We start from the raw sequence: 18,387 nt of genomic DNA on the forward strand, positions 1-18,387 counted from the left end.
CAAGCTTGAGAGATGGTTCCGGCAAATAGGCATGTTGCCATCAATGAGGTAGCATCTTCTTTGAACATCAGTCACGGTTCTCCCCATCAAATCATCCACGACAAACTCGGGTTCAGTAAAGTCTGTGGACGATGAGTACCAAGACAGCCTGCCCGCACACACTTCACCGCACTATTCAAACCATCAACAACATGAATTTTGAGATATTGGAAAACCCTCCCTACATCCCAGATTTTGTTCCCTCAGACTTTCATCTGTTTGGGCCACTCAAGGATGCTGATTTGTAAGATTGTCGATTTTCCACAGATTTCGACATACAGGAAGCGATACAAAAGTGGCTTTACAACCACCTTAAACCTTCTTCTTGGAAGGAATACGCAAGATTGAGGACAACTGGACCAAGTGCATCGACAAGGGAGATGACTGTGTAGAAAATTATGTACATGCACATGGGGTTCATCTTTAACATGGGGGGTTACATATGTATATCTTTAACACCTTTGAATTTATTTACACTGGTGTAAATAATACACTGGTGTTGCCCTTTTAATGTTCTCTTAATAAGTGGGAACAAAAAGGTTTTAGGGCGCCATGTCTGGAGAATGCAAAGGCTGCAGCATCAGTAAGGTGTGTTACTTTTGGCTAAACTAGTAAGGTGTGTTACTTTTGGCTAAACTATCATGAATTAATATGAAGTGTAAGCTTCAGCATTATCATGGTGCAAAATTTAAGAATTTTTTGTTCACATTAGTGATAATTTTCTACTGATTGCCTCACATAAATGGTAAAGTCTGCTAAGTAATGCTGTTTATTAACCATACAATTTTGTAATAAGAATTTATAATTGATGAAACCAATGTATGGAAAAAAATAATAATGACTTCGATCAAACTAGGCATGCCTTTTTTGGTCTCGAATCTTCAGGAAGCTTCCATTGGAATGACTGGACCGTCATTTCAATATCATAATCATACACCCATGTTTTGTTACCTATTACGACATATTTAAGTTATTGTGAGTCATAAGTGATGTCAGCTAACAATTTCTCTGTGAGGTTTTTACAATATTGCTTTATTTGAAAATTCAACAGTTTTGAGACAAACTTTGCTGCTACTCACTTCACTTTTGCATAAGGAACAAAGTATATAATCTCATTTGCATTCAAATATGTAAATAAATTTTCTCCATCATCCACTGTTTTTTTTGTTATATGTAGGTAAACTATGAAAGAAAGTTAAGAATTTACATGCACGCAGAACACTATTCAACTGAACAAAAACATGGTGATTGTTGTTTTCATTTTGTTTGGCATCTAGGACATCCCTCTTAGCACCCAACAATGATCTGTGAGCATTCCTGCACTCTATTCCACTGCCACTGGTACCTGTTTTCCACGAGTGAGATTTGCTGGTGGAAGCATTTCCTGTACGTGTCACTAATGGCACCAAGATTGTCCGGAAAGAAATCCACATGTGAATCCAAGAAATGAACTTTTTTTTAGGGACATTCAACTCATATGTCTGTATGACTGTAATAATTCACCCGCAATGTCACAATAGTTGAAAAATGTATGATTTCCTAAAAGGTTTTGCACAACACTTTTAAATGACCTAGAGGCTAACATTTTAGGCTGGCTTAACAGTTCTTCAAACTGTCCATCTCTATTCAAAGTTATTACATTAGGATTCAAAAAATTCCTTTTTCTTCAAACTGTCAATCTCTAATTGGGGACCCACAAAAATCACATCATTGATTTTAGCATCACTAAAACGAGAAAATTCTCCTTTCAAAAAATTAAATCCAGTATCATTTTCATCCATCACCTTAACAATGTTTTTGAAATGCCCTAATTTTATGTGGAGTGAAGGTAGAAGAATCATTTCCAAGTTACATAGTACAGAATGTCAAACACTTTTCTGTCTAGATGTAACTGCTTCATGCATTGGCCATTGTTTCTTGATATAATGATTTGTCTTGTTCTGTTGTCCCTTTTCGCACAAAAAACAACAAAATTTAGTGTAGTTGAGCTGCAAACCCATTAATAATGCGATAACTTTTAAATCATAACATATAGTCCAGTAGTACTTGTAATGAATTTTTTCTAACAGGATTTTCATATTCTCATATGTTTCTTTCCTGTTAGCTGTGTAAGCTAACAGTATAAAAGGAAATTTGTCGCCATTGTGCAAAATCAATGATCAGTCTCCATTCTGTAGTTATGTTTTTAATGAAGTGCATCCATGATAGTACAAATATTGTTACACTATACTAAACTATTCTCTTCACAATGTAAATTTTGAAACTCTTCCTAACAACTAAAAAAAAACACACTTTAGTGTCAGTATGGAGAAGAATCCAGTCTTTCACCCTAGATCCCAAAAGCTTAGTTGGTTTCTTTGACTTGTTCAAATCCAGAACAAGGTGTTTAATTCACCTTGAGTTATCAGATGAGATTTGTAGGAAGAGAATTCTGCTTCAAAAATAGGATTATATTGCTCCTCTCGTCAAACTTCAGTGACTACTTCATATTCTGATTCATCTTCTAAAGTTAGATGTGTTGGAGGATGCGGTACAGGTTAAGTCCTCACCATGAGACACTGGCCTTTACAGCAGACGGTAAATTTGGGTACTGCACTGTATCTAATTGGATTTACTTTTAACTTTATAATACAGAAATAACAGTTGGGCAAATGGTCTTGTGGTTCACACCACCCCATTGGTATGGCAAAATTCATGTGCCGATTACCCCTAACCCATTCTGTCAGATTTCAAACATGTTAAACAGCAGATCTGAAGGACCTAGTTCTTCTCTCAATCCCAACTTTACAGCCAAAATATAGTTCATAACATTTTTTAATTGGTGGAGTCAAACTTTGTTGCTGTTCTTTAAATATAAATATCCACACATGAAACAAAAGTTATCTGGATCTTTATGAACTTTCTTGGCATATTTATCCACTAACACAACAGATTTAACACATTAACAGTAAATTACAAAACAGAATGAAATCTAACATGCATTCACAGCGAACATTTAAACAATACTCGTGTGTCAATTGTATAACACAGAAGACCACTTTGTGCTGACGTATCAGATCCTCCACTAAATTAATCATTATGCATATATAGCTATTGTCTTCATATTGTATCCTACCTTCTGCTAGATATTTAATATTTTTTTATGCACATAAGTTATCCCTAAAAAAATATAAGAATTCTGGAAAAGCAATACTTCAAAAATGTTAGCACACAAAATGTGTGGGTGACGGAAAAATGTTGACTCCATATTTGAATTCACCATAAAAAGTTGCATTAGGAACATAATAAAACTTTCATGTGCCAAAAACCTTGTTTGTTAGGGTAATCAATGAGTAAAATATATTATAAAATATTTTTATATGTATAGACTCTAAATATTTATAATATTGTATAAAATAAAATACATTAATATATGTTTATATGTATACTATTTTGCACATAACGCACAAGATATGTACTTTATATATAATAATAATAATAATAATAATAATTTAAATATAACTAAATACAAAACTGTAAAAAGGAATATTTAAAAAAATATGTTAACCAAAGAAATTAACAGAAGTTCAAAATTAATGAAAAATTTCTGCCCTGAGATAGACTCTTGACAATTTCAGGTCCAGAGTCAAAGATTTTACATAAAAAATTTGTTTAACACAGTTTCAATCTTGATCCTATTATCTGTATTCATTTTGCACCCTTAAAGTATCCACAAAAGATAAGCTCATAAAACATAAAAAAAGACTTTTAAGAATTTTTTGAGACTAGTAACAAATCACAAAAAAATAAATAAGATTAATATTTATTTTAAAATGTTGTGATAATATTTTTTTTATGATTAACTATATAACATAAAAATATCAGGAAATAAATAATGAAGTTGAGAGGCTTCTAGCCAGATCTAAGTTGCGGATACATTTGGCCCTTTATTCAAAACCACCTATAATACTACAATATCAGTTAAAATAAGACATTAGCCCAATTTAAAACAGTTAAATTCATTAGATAAAAATACAATTAAAATGAAACAACAAAATATTTCTGTAAATAAATATAAAACCATACCTGATATTTTAAAGAAGTCAAAAAATTTATTTGTGGATATGCTGTGCTTTCAAGCTGCAGCTTACCAAAAAACTTTGTTAAATATTTGGTAGTTCTATCACTATAATTAAATTCCATTTTAATAGTTTCTTGATCAGACTTTTCAAATTTATAGACAATTTTTAAATTTGTAGCAAATGATGCTTGATTAGTACGAACATATCCAGTCAGTAATGCATCAAACTTGTTGGTTTTGAAATTTATATGAACATCGCACTGAGATATGCTTTTCTTCTCGACCCAGCGAAATGAACCTTAAAAAACAAATTATATTTTTTTTAAAATAAGATATCACAACAACCTAAAAGAATAGTCTTTCAGAATATGATCAAATAATAAAACATTCTGAACTTGACAATGCTACTGAAATAGAAACCTTCTTTCAGGATAAGCAGTTGCAATCTACACCTGCTTCTTTCTGTCCATGATATCCTTTAAGTAGAGTTTATTTCTAGGATCATACTTCATGAAAACAATAATTACTGGTTGCCAACCAGTTAGTTTCATGATACTTTAAGATTATAATAACTTTATATTCAAAATTCTGCAATTGTACTTAAGTATCGATATTGATGACATTTTCAAAATTTAATGTAAATTATATAATAAGCAATAATCAATATTACAGACCTTTATGACATTTTATATATATATGCAATATTTTTAGTCTATTCCAGTTCCAATTCCATGGTAATCATTGTGCCATAGAGATGAAACCTTCTCCAGAATTGCCTTTTGGCCTGAGCACCATTTAGGTTTATTTTTATGAGATATGAACAGTAGACTAGATTAATTCCTATTAATAATTTCATTCAAAAATAAAATTAAAATCAAAAAATATATCAACAATAATAATTCCCTAATCCAGATCTCCTCTATTCTGTAAACAGAGAAAATAGAGTAAAATTGAGACAGACATCAGTGTATGGATGTCTAGCCAGAGGTAAGGGATTTTGAAGGCAAACTTAAAAAAAAACTTTTGTTTATTATACAAAAGTTAAAACAAAAACAAAATGTTTAAAATAAAATTTAATAACTTATAATTTTTTCCTTAAAACCCCTTCCTTAAAAATTAATCTAATTCCTAGTTACAAAATGTTAAAGAAATTAAACAAGTAGAAAACAATCAAAGAGATTTATATTTAGAGAATAAAATTTGGCCAGCAGCTTTGCAGATGAATTTCAAATATATTTTAGCAGGCTTGGCATGCTGATATAACAGAATAAATTCAGTGATTAAGGCAACAAAAAAACCACTTCACTCCTCACTTTCCCCAGTAAGACTGGTTATGAGATGCTTGTTATTTTTTTAAAATGACTATGATATTTTCAGAAGCGATTCCTACCTGGTCACCTGCAACTATTATAATAATTATGACACTTGAAAAAAAAATATCAAGCATTAGGAAAATTTGCATAAATTTAATTCATACACTCACTTTTTTTTAGGAATGAGATACAAGATTATTATAAAGAATATATAGTGAAATAATTTCATTTAAATGATCTTTTTAAAAATTGTTTTTAAAACATACCATTTAAGTCAGCAATTCTCTTTCCATTTATAGCAAACAATAATTTTGGTTCATATGTATAACCATACTTTCCTTTGGTTGATATCAATGATATTTGTATGTCCACATGTTTTTTACCATTAATATCAAGACCAAAATTTAATGATTTATCTGAAGGAGAATGCCGATAAAACCCTAGAATAAAAATCAAGAAATCAATTAAATGTTATAGTACACCACTAAAGAAAAAATTCCTACTGAGTAATTCAACCTTATGATTTTAGAAGACACAATTTTAAATTAACTTATTTTTTTATTTTTAATCCCCTCTGAGTTTTTGTTAAAATGCTACAAATGAAAGATTGACAATTTCATGAAAATTTTTCTGACCACTGGTTAACATGTTGCCATGTTGAAGACTCACCGTGTGAGTTGTTTGACTATTCTATTTTGAGGCAGACATTCATTCTTGCATCTCTGTTGTGATACAAGAATGAATGTACATCATCATCACAGTCTCATGATGTAAGACTGCAACAGTGTAAAGCTACCATATTAAACTGACTGACACCCAGCTGCATACTTTTAATAAAAACCATTCTTCTCTAGAATGGAATACTATTACAAATGAATACTGTTACAGTATGCATCACAAAAAAAAGTTGCCTTTGAAGAGTTGTATTGATTAAAAAAAAACTTAATTTCATACCCCAATAAGCCTTAATTTTTTCTACTTAATTTGCGAGAGTTTTAAATTATCAGGAAAAAACTCTGCAGAAATTACAGGATATCAAGCAAAAAGTACCCATTTTTTGCCCACTTTCACAGCAGTGCAAATTTCAACGCTTCATAACTTCATTAATAGATTATGTAAAAAATCAGTATTTAATATATTTTAAAACATTTAACAGTTTTATCTCTATAAGGATCTTTTTTTTAATTTCTCTTTAGGTCAGTTTCAATATGATGACGTTAAAAAAAAGCTGCTATTTCAGACCAAAGAAGATAAGAATTGTTTTTGCATCAATTATGAATTTTAATAACACATAAGAAAAATTACTATAGTGCATACATAATTTCAGTTAACAATGTAATGGCTAAAGGGTCATGACAAAAAGAAAACTTTCATTAAAATTGCTGGTAATTTTGGTCTCTGTCAGAGAACTATCGAAGAGAGTCACTTCAGAGTGCTCCATAGTGAAACAACTATACAGACAAGTGTAATGCCTGAATAGTCCAATATGCTGAATTCAACATTTACATAAAGGGATTGTAACAGACAGTATAGTTTCTCACCCATTTTAAAGGAAAATATAATTATAGATATTATTTGAAATATAGTTTTTAGAATTCCTTTTTTGTTTAATGATAACTGTTACTTAATATTAAATAATATTTTATAAAAATATTACTCCATAGGTTTTCTGTCTACAAAAGTTTTACTTTATTAAATTTTGCAATTATTACTTTCTAAAATATAGAATTATACGAGCAGTAATCAATTATAAATAAACTACTCTTACAAGTATTATAATTTGTTGCTTTAAATGTTTCAATTTTACAAGTTTTGTTTTCAGAAACTATTTTTTTTTTTTACTGCATATTTAATTCTACTTAAAATTTGAAACCATTTTATTAAATTTAATTTACTGGTTATTATTTTAGTTTTAAAATGTTTTCGACTTACACTTTTTGAATAGTTTTTATAATTATAGTTTACATTCAATATTACGTTATAGTGTAGAAGTCTTAAGAAAGAAAAAAATGTTTCACATATATTATAGTAAACAGTAAGAAGGAAATCGTTTGGGATTGGCTAAAGCAAATTTGTAGCTAAGGCAACAACTCAACTCAAACAACTCACTTTGTAAGTCATGAATGCTGTTTAACTTTGACGAAGGATGGAACCAATTAATCAAATGTGGCCAGCAACCATCATTTTATTATTATTACTGTGAGTTATATTAATGAGTGCAGTATTAGTTAAACTTGGTATCATATACCTTTCAAGATTTTAAAAAGATGTGAGGGTCTTCTTTTTTTAGACAAGAAATTTTTAATATTTTGAAATAAACAGTAATATTCACACATACTAAGATTGTAACTTTGTAACTTAAAACTAAGTTTCATATATTAAACAAAGCTGACATTCTTTAATTAGAAGATGGAGATACTAATTAGCCAATTTAATATTTATTTTTAAAAAGTTAAAAAATACCTTCAGCTTGCAATATATTAGATTCAGATTGTATGAGAAGTGTTAGGTTTTGTGTCTGTCCATCAAGATCCACACTTGCCTTCATTATTCGTTTAACATTAGATCCTGGTGTTTCAAATACAGCAGTTATTATTGTTTTGTTCTGAAAAAGTGTGTATAATAAAACTAAAATACAATTACTAAAATACATTTCATTACAACTAAAATACAATTTATTCTTAGATATCAGCAGTCAATGTCATTCAGAATTAATTTTTTTATATACTGGCAGTAATAGAAAATGTGACTCCCTAAGGAAATATTTCATATACTACTAGAAAGAGAGAGAGAGAGAGAGAGAGAGAGAGAGAGAGAGAGAGAGAGAGAGAGAGAGAGAGAGAGAGAGAGAGAGAGAGAGAACAGAAAAATACTGAAACAGTATTTCAGTGCCAATAGAAAATGAAGTATTAAAAATGCCAGTTACTGGTTATTTTGTAGCAGGTCTTATTACAATAAAACCCAAATGTTGAGTTTCTATTGGCCCAATCAACTTTTAAAGCACCAGGAATGAACTGACTGTTGCCAACAATGAACAGTTAAGATGAAAGTTTTGGAACTTTAGTCATTCAACAGATCAATTTCAAGGCAAAACACTAATATGAGAATCCCCTTGAACGTACAAACCCCAGTTAGCAACCAATGAAAATTAATCACATTATTTTTTTTTTATGAGTCTGAGGTTTAAAAACTTGCTTCATAGAAATGGTAAAAATTCAAAATGGTGTTATTTTTGTTTGCTACTGAAATTGTGTTTTTGTTGAACACTTTGAAGAAAATAACTCTTATTATCAACTATTTATTAATCTCTGTCGAATTGATGCCCTTATGAAATCCATAAAAAAATTAAAAATTTTAATATACCCTTCAAATTGCCTAAAAATAATCTTTTCTGATTGCACTACCAAATTTGGGCATTTCCATACTAACAGTTTTCTGATCATTGGTCATATTTTTCATCCAATAATAATTTATCATAGTACTGATTATTTTAAAAACCTGTTTGGGTTTTGATGCAAATAAGAAAATTTGTTATTTTTGCATGAAAACTACAGAGAATTCTGATAAATACTCTTGCTCAAACATCACTTCAAGATATATTTAGAATACTGAGGCACACTGGACAACATAGCTTTTTATCACAAACACAAAAATATAAGAACTGATTTGTCATTCACCTTTAATAATGAACACTATTTATAAGTTTTGAATTTTATAAGAAACAATTTGCTTTCTTTTATATCAATGTTACAGTCCTGGAAAATTGGAACAAGGGTGGAAATTATTTAAGAACACAGAATAATTACTACATTTATGCCTTAAAAAACCTTTTCATGTCATTCACATTATTTTTTTAAAGCAATTCTCTGGCTTAAAAAAAATTATTAAATAAATCTCTCAGAAAGCTGCTCTACAACATGCACACGTCAACACACATGCATTTAATAGGTAATATGAATAATAAGCACAAACAATGTATATACCAACCATATTAAAGACATCTAAATTGAATAACATTAAAAAAAAAGAAAAATAAATAATTGAAAAGTTTTTTTTTAATTCACTACAAACACTTTATCTTAAAGGAAAATCCATAAAACTGATCTGTGTCTCAGTTAACTTTCAAATTAAGCTAAGCTTCTTCAGAATTAAACTTCACTAGATGGTGTTTGAATTGTGTTTTAAAAGATCTCTAATTTCTTATTTGTTCAAACAGTATATAACTTTTAAGTTTTCTTCATTGATAAAGAATACTGTTTTTACATGTTAATGTAATTTGAGTTATTCAGTGAATATCTAGTCAGTGTCCTTTGTTATGTGTTAAATTTTTTGTGGTTGATCTTGTGCACTTGTAGTTTGTTTCAATGAAGAAGTTTATTAAAGTGAACTCAGCACTGATTAAGTGCTGAAATGAATTCCTTTCATGTGTACTTTGTGAAAAGCTTTATCCTGTTGTAATAAATAAAACTTACTGGTATGTACACTCAAGTTTGTATGCCCTAGGCACATCAAATCTGTTTAACTGCTTGGGTGAGATTTTGTCATATATGTAATACGTTTATTTGTAGTTGTGTGTGTAAGTTTTAGCTGGCTTTTCTGAACTTGTTGGCAATACTTTCAGTGTAACTGTAATCAAAGCAAGTGTGAGAAATTTGTTGTTTTTGTTATCTTATTTTGTTTTGAAATTTATTCAAGAGTTTCTCTATCAGTGTTCTGTTGTATCCAATAGGTAGTAAATACCGATATCCATAGTCCGATAAGTACATTTCAACTACCAATTTTGTAATGTTTAAATAAACTTCACAATAAAAAAGTTAGTTTAATACAAAACTGTTGGGCAAAAACAGCTGTTGAGTGTGTTCACAGCTCAATCAGGATATTGAGAGATTAACAATTGAAAATGTTTATTTAATTGCAATTTATTAGTTTAATAATATAAGTAAAATAAGGCAAATCAATAACAATAATTATGATAATAATAATAATAACAATAGTAATGACAACCATGCAATAATAATAATGAACATTAATAACAATAATAATAATAATAAAATAATAAACAATGATTACATACAAAATAGAATTTAAAGTCGGGTCAGGATTTATTTACAGGCAATTAATCATAAAAACCAGAATTCAGTTCAATTGACAGAAGACATTATAATGATCGCTAATATTTACAGCCTTAACAAGTATTGTATTACTACAAAGATAAGATTAGACTAAAGTTCTTTCTCTGCAAATACCTTTCCTGTTCACAAATAAAACTACCTTATTGTTTAGAGAATGAATTGAATAACTTATTCCTTTAACTACTTGCCTATCGGTAACTCACCAAACAATTTCCTGAACTTATGTAACCTCCACATTGGAATGCCTGTGACATCACATCGAACACAACATTTATACGTACTAAAATACTCACTTCTTCAATGACTTACTTAATCTCGCTTCTTACTCCTCGCTTACAAATTGATCTTAATTCTTGTTTCCTGGAGTATTTATACTCCTATCCTCTTGACCTGCAGAACCAGACCCAAGTAGAAGTGTAAGAATGATCATCAGAGTCCTTACATTTTCCCATGAATTCCTACACTGGTCAGGTAATTCTCATAAAACATCTGTTGAGGTGTGTCAGCAGGCAGTATTACAAAGAACACTTGTTAAACAGATCTCTTAGCCTTATAAAAAGGATTCCTTCTAGTTACCTTCTGGATTCCTTCCATTATTATATTTTCTACTACTTTCTTCTTAATTGGCAGGAATCCATTACTGACATCTGTAATACCGGTCTTGTTACAATATTCTCCTGAATTTACTTTTTATTAAAATATGTTATTACAATAAAATAATATTTTTAAATAACTCACCTGGTAATCATTCCTTTTATATTCCAAAATATACTTTTTTGCAGAAGAATCTGATTTTTCTACAGATATCCCAAATTTAAGAGGTCCTTTAATAAGTAGTATAGGAGTTTTAAGAATATTAGCTGCGTTAGGAAACAGAAAATTAGTACATAATTTAAGACCTAATACTTCATCCAATATTGACCAACTACAAATTTTGTTTTCTACTAAACCAGCTGAAACCCCTTTAACAGGTATTAGTTCTAAACCTTTAAGAGACACAAATTCAGTTCTGAAACAAAAATAAATAACTGTCATTACCTAATAGTTGTAGGTAAAATCTACTATATAAATTTCTTTTAAAAAATAAAATGAACTACAAAATTAAATCACTCTTAAAAGTGAAAAGCAATACTTTTTCAATATGCTAAAGTTTGACTTTTAGAAGACAGCATAAAATTAAAAACATTTACTAACAACTTACTAAACCCAAAAGTAAAGTTTTTTGCTTCAAAAAGCCAAAATTTAAGGAAGATGAAAAGTTCAATTTATATTCCATTTTTTATTTCAAATATGAGCAGACCTACAAATACTATACTCATATGATAATATAATACTATACTCATATGAATATAATATAATATTATACTCATATGAAAACAAGCAATTTGTAAGAAAGAAAAAAGCTGACAACACAGTTGTAGGACTTTCCCAGCCACTCTCCAGGAAAGTCGTGCAACTGTGGATTGTTTCTGATTCATGACTAACACACACATACACACACAATTTAAAATATCTATCACTTTATATAAATATAATACTTCTTTGTTTATTAAATTCAATGATTCTAACTAAAGCGTGCATGGATACCGTATTTAATTCACACAGGTGTGGTGGTAGCAGCAGCAATGGTCGGCACTAACTAAACTAATGTAATTATACAACTTACATAGAACAAATTCTGCTTGTGCAGTCTGCATAAAAATGTAGCTGCAAGGCTTAACGCACCAGGTATTGAGTCAAATGGGGAATCGAGTTCAAGACCTAGCCAGACGAGTTACTTTTTTACATTTTAAATATTATTCATTTGCTTAATTCTACCACTCACCTCTGACATCACAATGTAGCAGATGACTACAACAGCTGTACATCAGTGATACAGTAGTGCTCCTCGTGGTGACAAGGGGTACTACTGATGCAGTATGCCCACTTAGCCACTAATTTAGAGAATTTTTTGGGGTGGGCGTGCATTTTTAAAAAAAATTTTTTTACAAATATTGTAATTTTTTAATTGTTAATAAATGTGCCAAAAAAAATATTACCTTAATCAGGCGAAATCTCAAGACACTGAGGGTGGCCTTGCTCTACAGCCTCACCCTCTTGACCTTTTAAGTTGAAAATTTTGTGTCATCAGTGCCCCGTATATAGAAGTACTCTGACTAAGTTTGGTCAAAATCGGTCCAATAGTTCTGGAGATATAAGGCGATTTAGAAGGCAACACCAAACACACATACGAACATCCAGACATTTGGAAAATTTCCTGCTGGTTTTTTGGGTTCATTAGATGTCAAAATGTCAAGATCCAGTGAAAACCATATATGCCCAAATTGGACCAATTACAATACTTTCCCTTCTAGAGCTATAGCGCTATCTAGACGGGAAATTAATAAGGAACTTAAACCTAGATAAAAATTAGGAAAAGAATGTAGAGAAATAATGTTGACTGTTAGAGAGTGATTACTAAGTCAATGAGGAAATATGCATTATTTTTTTATCCTAAATTCTCAAACTAATTTTTTTTAATTTTCATGCAAAATACTTAAAATATCAGATTTAAATCTGGCTATATACCATTATGCAGCAACATTCAATATAAAGTTATGACTATAAAAAATGAAAAATATTTCTTTATTAGAAAGTAGTCTCATTTATAAAACTGATTAAGTTGCCTGGAAAAGCATGTAACTTAAGTTGTTCGGAAAAACTTACAATGGGACCAGTAGAGGAACTTCCTCTACAAATTAAAAAAAATCATCAAAATCAATCTCATTTGATTTAGTGTAAAGTAATATTTGAACATATAAAAGAAAAAAATTAAGAACCTTCTTTTTTTAGCAGTCCAGAATTGACTTTGATTGTCTACTCATTAAAAATAATCTCACTTAAAATAGATGATAATTGATACTATATGCAGAAATTTTTTTAATGTATATAAAGCATAATGAAGATTCCATTATAATGTTATATTCACTACACAAACTTCATAAGAATTGTTACAGACTGTTGCTGAAATTTACAACTCTAACAGTAACAAGCAAGAGATAAAATATACTATCTTAGACAGATAAGGTGTACACACATATTCTACTGAAAATTTAGAAATTGAGTGATATTTTAACATAACAAAGGAATAAACACTCATAAACATGATTATCAGTAAGCAAGGGTCATAGGTAAAACTACACCTATGTTATCTAATATATTCACCAAAAAACTAAACACAAGTAGTACTGTGGAAAAAGAGAAAGAGAAGAATGATAAAATGCCAGTATCTAAAGCCAGATTAAAAAATTAGATTCCTAGCTTATGAAAGAGAAAAATAAATGCTAAGTTTTCATTTTTACAGCAACTCTACCACTTAAAAAAAGTTCAGTTCAAGAACAGAACACTTTAATTCTTCAACTTTTTTCTTATATTCCCTGTGATCATTTGTCTAAAAAAAATTAGGATATTTCTTCATGCATACTTACTCAATATTAAGTATATCTGATCTGTCCTTTGGCAGATTAAATGCCATTCTAACTAATTTATTGTTTTCCTTCTTGAAACTTCCTTCTAAAGCTGTTGAACTTAAAAATTTACTTTTAAATTTAATACTTGTTTGCTTATAAAAAGCACTAACACCCATTCCACCAACTAAACTCACAGCAACACTGCAAAATAATAACAGTATAAATTAAAAATGGTTTCTTTAAATATTAAAAATTTAATTAATAAGTAAAATAATTTTTTAGTATTGATGAACATTAAGAAATATTCAATTTAAAAGTTTAAGCATTAGAATTCAATGAGCATAATATAGAAAAAGAGTTAATGTATAAGGTAAGTAACCCCAGTGTCCTCAGATCACTGGGTGAGTATCAGATCTTATCAAAATTCCAGAAAACTGTTTAGTACAAAAATTATTAAAAATTGTAATTATTTAATTATTCCTCCTGAAATTTTTTATTTAAACTACATACCTAGAGAATGAATCACAAAAATTTATTCCCCACCATGAGAGAAAGAAGCTCTGTTTGAAATTTCAAAAATGATTTTTACAAAAGTTTATTTGCTTTAATTTTTATCACTTAATTTTTTGCTGATCTCCATTCTCAGGTAATAAATTATAAAAACAACACATTTGCAAAAGGAGAGTGGAATCCCCCATTCACCATTCAAAATAAAAAGGACAATACATAAGGAAAGCAATTTCAAATATTATTTTTGTCCGGAGAAATATTTTGTTAAAATATATCCTATGCATTTAAATTTAAAAAATAAATTAACAAAAAACTCTGTCGCAGTAACTGCTTCAGAAGGGCAGATTTCCAATTTTAGTTAAGAAAGAAAGGATGTCACACTGCTGCAATGATCTTTGAAAATAATACTGCTTTCAGTGTTTTAGATATCTTTCGGCGTTTTTTTGTACTTCAAGTTATGTTAGTATCATTCTTCTTTTACAATACTGCAAGGTGCTGTGTACTGTTCCAATAAATACATTATACTTGTATATTTGTGTTTTCTTCTTCCTCCTTTTCACATTTGTTGAGTTGTGACTACATCAATTGCTTAACACTGCTACTTGCCAACAACCCACTTTGATATTGTTACCCATAATTTGTGTGGTTTTGGATCTATGCTCACAAAAAAAGAAAATGTTCAAACTGACCCAAAACAATTAAAACTTCAAAACTGATTTTTGGACACCCCTTTCAATCATACCAGATCACATTTTGGATTATTGCAAAACTAAGTACTATAGCAAAACTAGCACACATCTGGCAGTACTCACAAAAATTGATTTTGATTTCAAACATGATATTTGAATTTAAAACATTGAAAAACCAGCTCATACATGATGGTGCTTGCAAAATTCTGATTTGGACTACAAACTTGATGTTTTGGGACCATTGGGAAACCAGTTTGCACCTGGTGGGTGGTTGCAAAAATCTAATTTTGTCTTTCTAACAAATCACACTTCAAGTTACAGCATGAAAACCTTAAAAATGTACTCAAAAAGCCATTTTTTTGCCTTTACTCCAGTTCTTGTGAACCAATTACTTGAAAATCAATAAGGCTCTATTCCCAATAAGTTTATATCACCTCACAAAGTTTTGGCAAAACCAGTTAAGATTTGTGTCTGGTAGAGCAGACAAAAAATCCTATACATACATAATTACATATAACAGAGTGTCTAAAGGCATCCAAAAGTAACAGTTTAAATAATTTTTTTTTTTTCATAAACATCACCATAATTTAATGTAGGCAGCCAAGTTCAATGTGTGCACCTTTTGTACCTCGGCAGATGTCTAAACAATAATCTAACTCTTGACAGGTGTTTAGGAACATTTGTGGCATTATACCAACAGCAGCTTCAATGATTTTCTGTTTTAAATCATCCAAATCTAACTTTTCTTTGTTACACACAACTTTTAATAAAGTAAATCAGTCCAAAGGAGTGATATCTGAAGATCTAGGCAGTCGACTGCAGAGATCTGCAGTCGGATCTCCTCATCTATCCAACATCCAGGGTAAATGATGTTTAAGAACATGGTAGCATCTCAATGAAAGTGTGGTGAAGCACCACCTTGTTGGAAACTGAAGCCTGCAGGAATCTGAGGAACAGCAAAGTTCTCAAGCATGTCAAGGTACATGTGTCCTGTCAATGTGGACTCCATGAAAAAACAGACTGATGACACCATTTTTGTGTAGAACTAACCAGACATTGACTTTTGGTGTACCCCTTTAATTTTCAATTACTGTATGGGGGTGTTCAGTAACCCAAATTCAACAATTGTATCTGTTAACTTTCCTGCACATATGAAAGATTGACTAATCACTAAATAACAACGTATCAAGATAATTAGGATTGTTTTCGACATGGTGCATTACCTCTACAGCAAACTGATATTGTAGGTGGCAATTATTTGGTTTAATGTGATGAAGGAGTTGTAACTTGTAAGCTGGCAAATGGAGCCGCTTATGAACAATGTCATGAACAGTGGAAAAAGCAATTGGCAGATTTGTAACTAATCTGCCTAATTAACTTTCCAGGACTGGTAGTAAATGACATAAATGATCCATAGTCTGATCAGAAACTGAAACTTTTGGATGATTTCCAGATTGTGAAACCAAGCTTCCAGTCTCTCTTAATATGCCACTTATGAATAGACTTGGATTTAGGAGGATCAATATTCCATTTAGTTTGTACCCATTGATGAACACACAAACTGAAACTCTGCCCAACCAATGTTGTGGGGTCCACATCTCGACTGACTACAATTGAATTGTGATTCGGCTTGCCTGCACATGCATATTCACTCACCTTGAGAGTATGCAGAATAAATTTTGGAGATATTTCCTGTCAATTAAGCCTACATTTATGAGATTACGACAACTGGTTTTCTAAATACAGGCCATTACTTTTGGATACCTTTAGCCTGAACATACTTTATATAAATAAACATTGCAGAATCGTGTTCAGAAGACTCCAAAACAGACACAAAAGTTGGTCCCTCATCGACTAACAACCCTTAAAAAATCTGATCAAACGCATTAGCAATTTTGACAAATTCTTTGGAAATTTGCTAAAAAGGGAGTGTGTTTAATTCTTTCTCCTATTACTTTGGCATCTTGAATGAGTAAATATCAATATTTATGTTCTATTAGGAGGGATTGGACCACTGGCAAATACTTCAAGTGAAACTATAGAAAGTTTAGAGTTTATCTTTTAAATAAGGTAAAATAACTGGTTAAAATAAGTTCAGTCTGAAAGTTTCATTACACAAAGTTTTGCTGTTCACAAGTAATCCTGCTGAAATAGAAAAACTGAAAAATCAAGCTATTGGACTAACACGACCATTGGCACAAATACAGATAATGGGTTTTTACTTTAAATTTTGCATGATATTCAAATAAAATATGAAAATAAAAACTGTACAGCAAATTTACCATAACAAATTAACTGTTCATAAATAAATATATTAGAATATATTAATTCAATTTATTTAAATAAAATTTGTTATAGTCCATTTTTTCTTTTTCCTCTATACATTAAATAACTACATATACTATTTTTCAGCCTCTGCAAAGTACAGAATTAGAGAACACTCTTACCTTTACATTTTTAGTGAATTTTAATGATTTTAATGGCCTTTTTAATGAATTTATTTTTTTAAGAGCTTCAGTTTGGTAGTCAGTAATCTTACTCAATGAGGAATGAATGTAATAAAATCATCATAGAATTTGTATTTCTTGTGGCATATAATTAACATATTAAAAGATGTTATGGAAAAATGTTAAAAACATATAAAACTACAACACTATAATTATAAATGTACTAAAATCAGAAAAACTAAGTCACTGAATAAATTATCAAAGTTTAACTGATCATTAAAAGAAATAAACAACTTTTACCAAAATATACATATGTATTGTGCACAATAACATGAAAAATAAAGAGAACAAAAACTACCTGGGCTTTAATTTTCCACCAACATCAATAAGTCCATGAGATGAATAAGCAGTCATATTAACAAACCCTGCCATATTTACATTAATAGCGCCTGCACCAGTCGCATCTAAATTAAGAGGTAACCCTACCCCTAACGGTGTTATGTAGGTAGAATCCAAAAACATGCCCATTCTATCCAGCTTGACCTCCTGAAAAGTTACAATTAATGTTAACTAATTGTCATCTTTCTATTGTTTGCTAGTGCAAGGTAATTAATTTGTTCGCTAACCATAACTAGAGTAAACTAACAGAAAAAATACAACATAAATAACAAGAAACTGAGTTACTACAAATACAGATTGTTAACTTCATTTATAGATTCATTATGGCTGTTTTTTCACTTATTCAACC

The 18,387-nt window shown here is 30.1% G+C and overlaps 1 protein-coding gene across 3 annotated transcripts in view; it reads right to left on the reverse strand.

Moving 5' to 3' along the window:
* The window catches only part of Apoltp (Apolipoprotein lipid transfer particle), a 262,249-nt gene that overhangs the window by 181,304 nt on the left and 62,558 nt on the right, over positions 1-18,387 (reverse strand). For 2 of the 3 annotated variants that reach the window (XM_075363703.1, XM_075363701.1), the window contains exons 19-24: positions 17,998-18,185; positions 14,012-14,194; positions 11,283-11,553; positions 7,876-8,017; positions 5,679-5,852; positions 4,105-4,397 (exon numbers count right to left, since the gene is read on the reverse strand). In XM_075363703.1, coding sequence (XP_075219818.1) covers positions 4,105-4,397; positions 5,679-5,852; positions 7,876-8,017; positions 11,283-11,553; positions 14,012-14,194; positions 17,998-18,185 — 1,251 coding nt within the window. The remainder of the gene's footprint in view (positions 1-4,104; positions 4,398-5,678; positions 5,853-7,875; positions 8,018-11,282; positions 11,554-14,011; positions 14,195-17,997; positions 18,186-18,387) is intronic. The other variant, XM_075363702.1, reaches the window with a different exon arrangement.

The sequence above is a fragment of the Lycorma delicatula genome, chromosome 4 (assembly GCF_047948215.1).
Source record: "Lycorma delicatula isolate Av1 chromosome 4, ASM4794821v1, whole genome shotgun sequence".
NCBI classification, from domain to species: domain Eukaryota; kingdom Metazoa; phylum Arthropoda; class Insecta; order Hemiptera; family Fulgoridae; genus Lycorma; species Lycorma delicatula.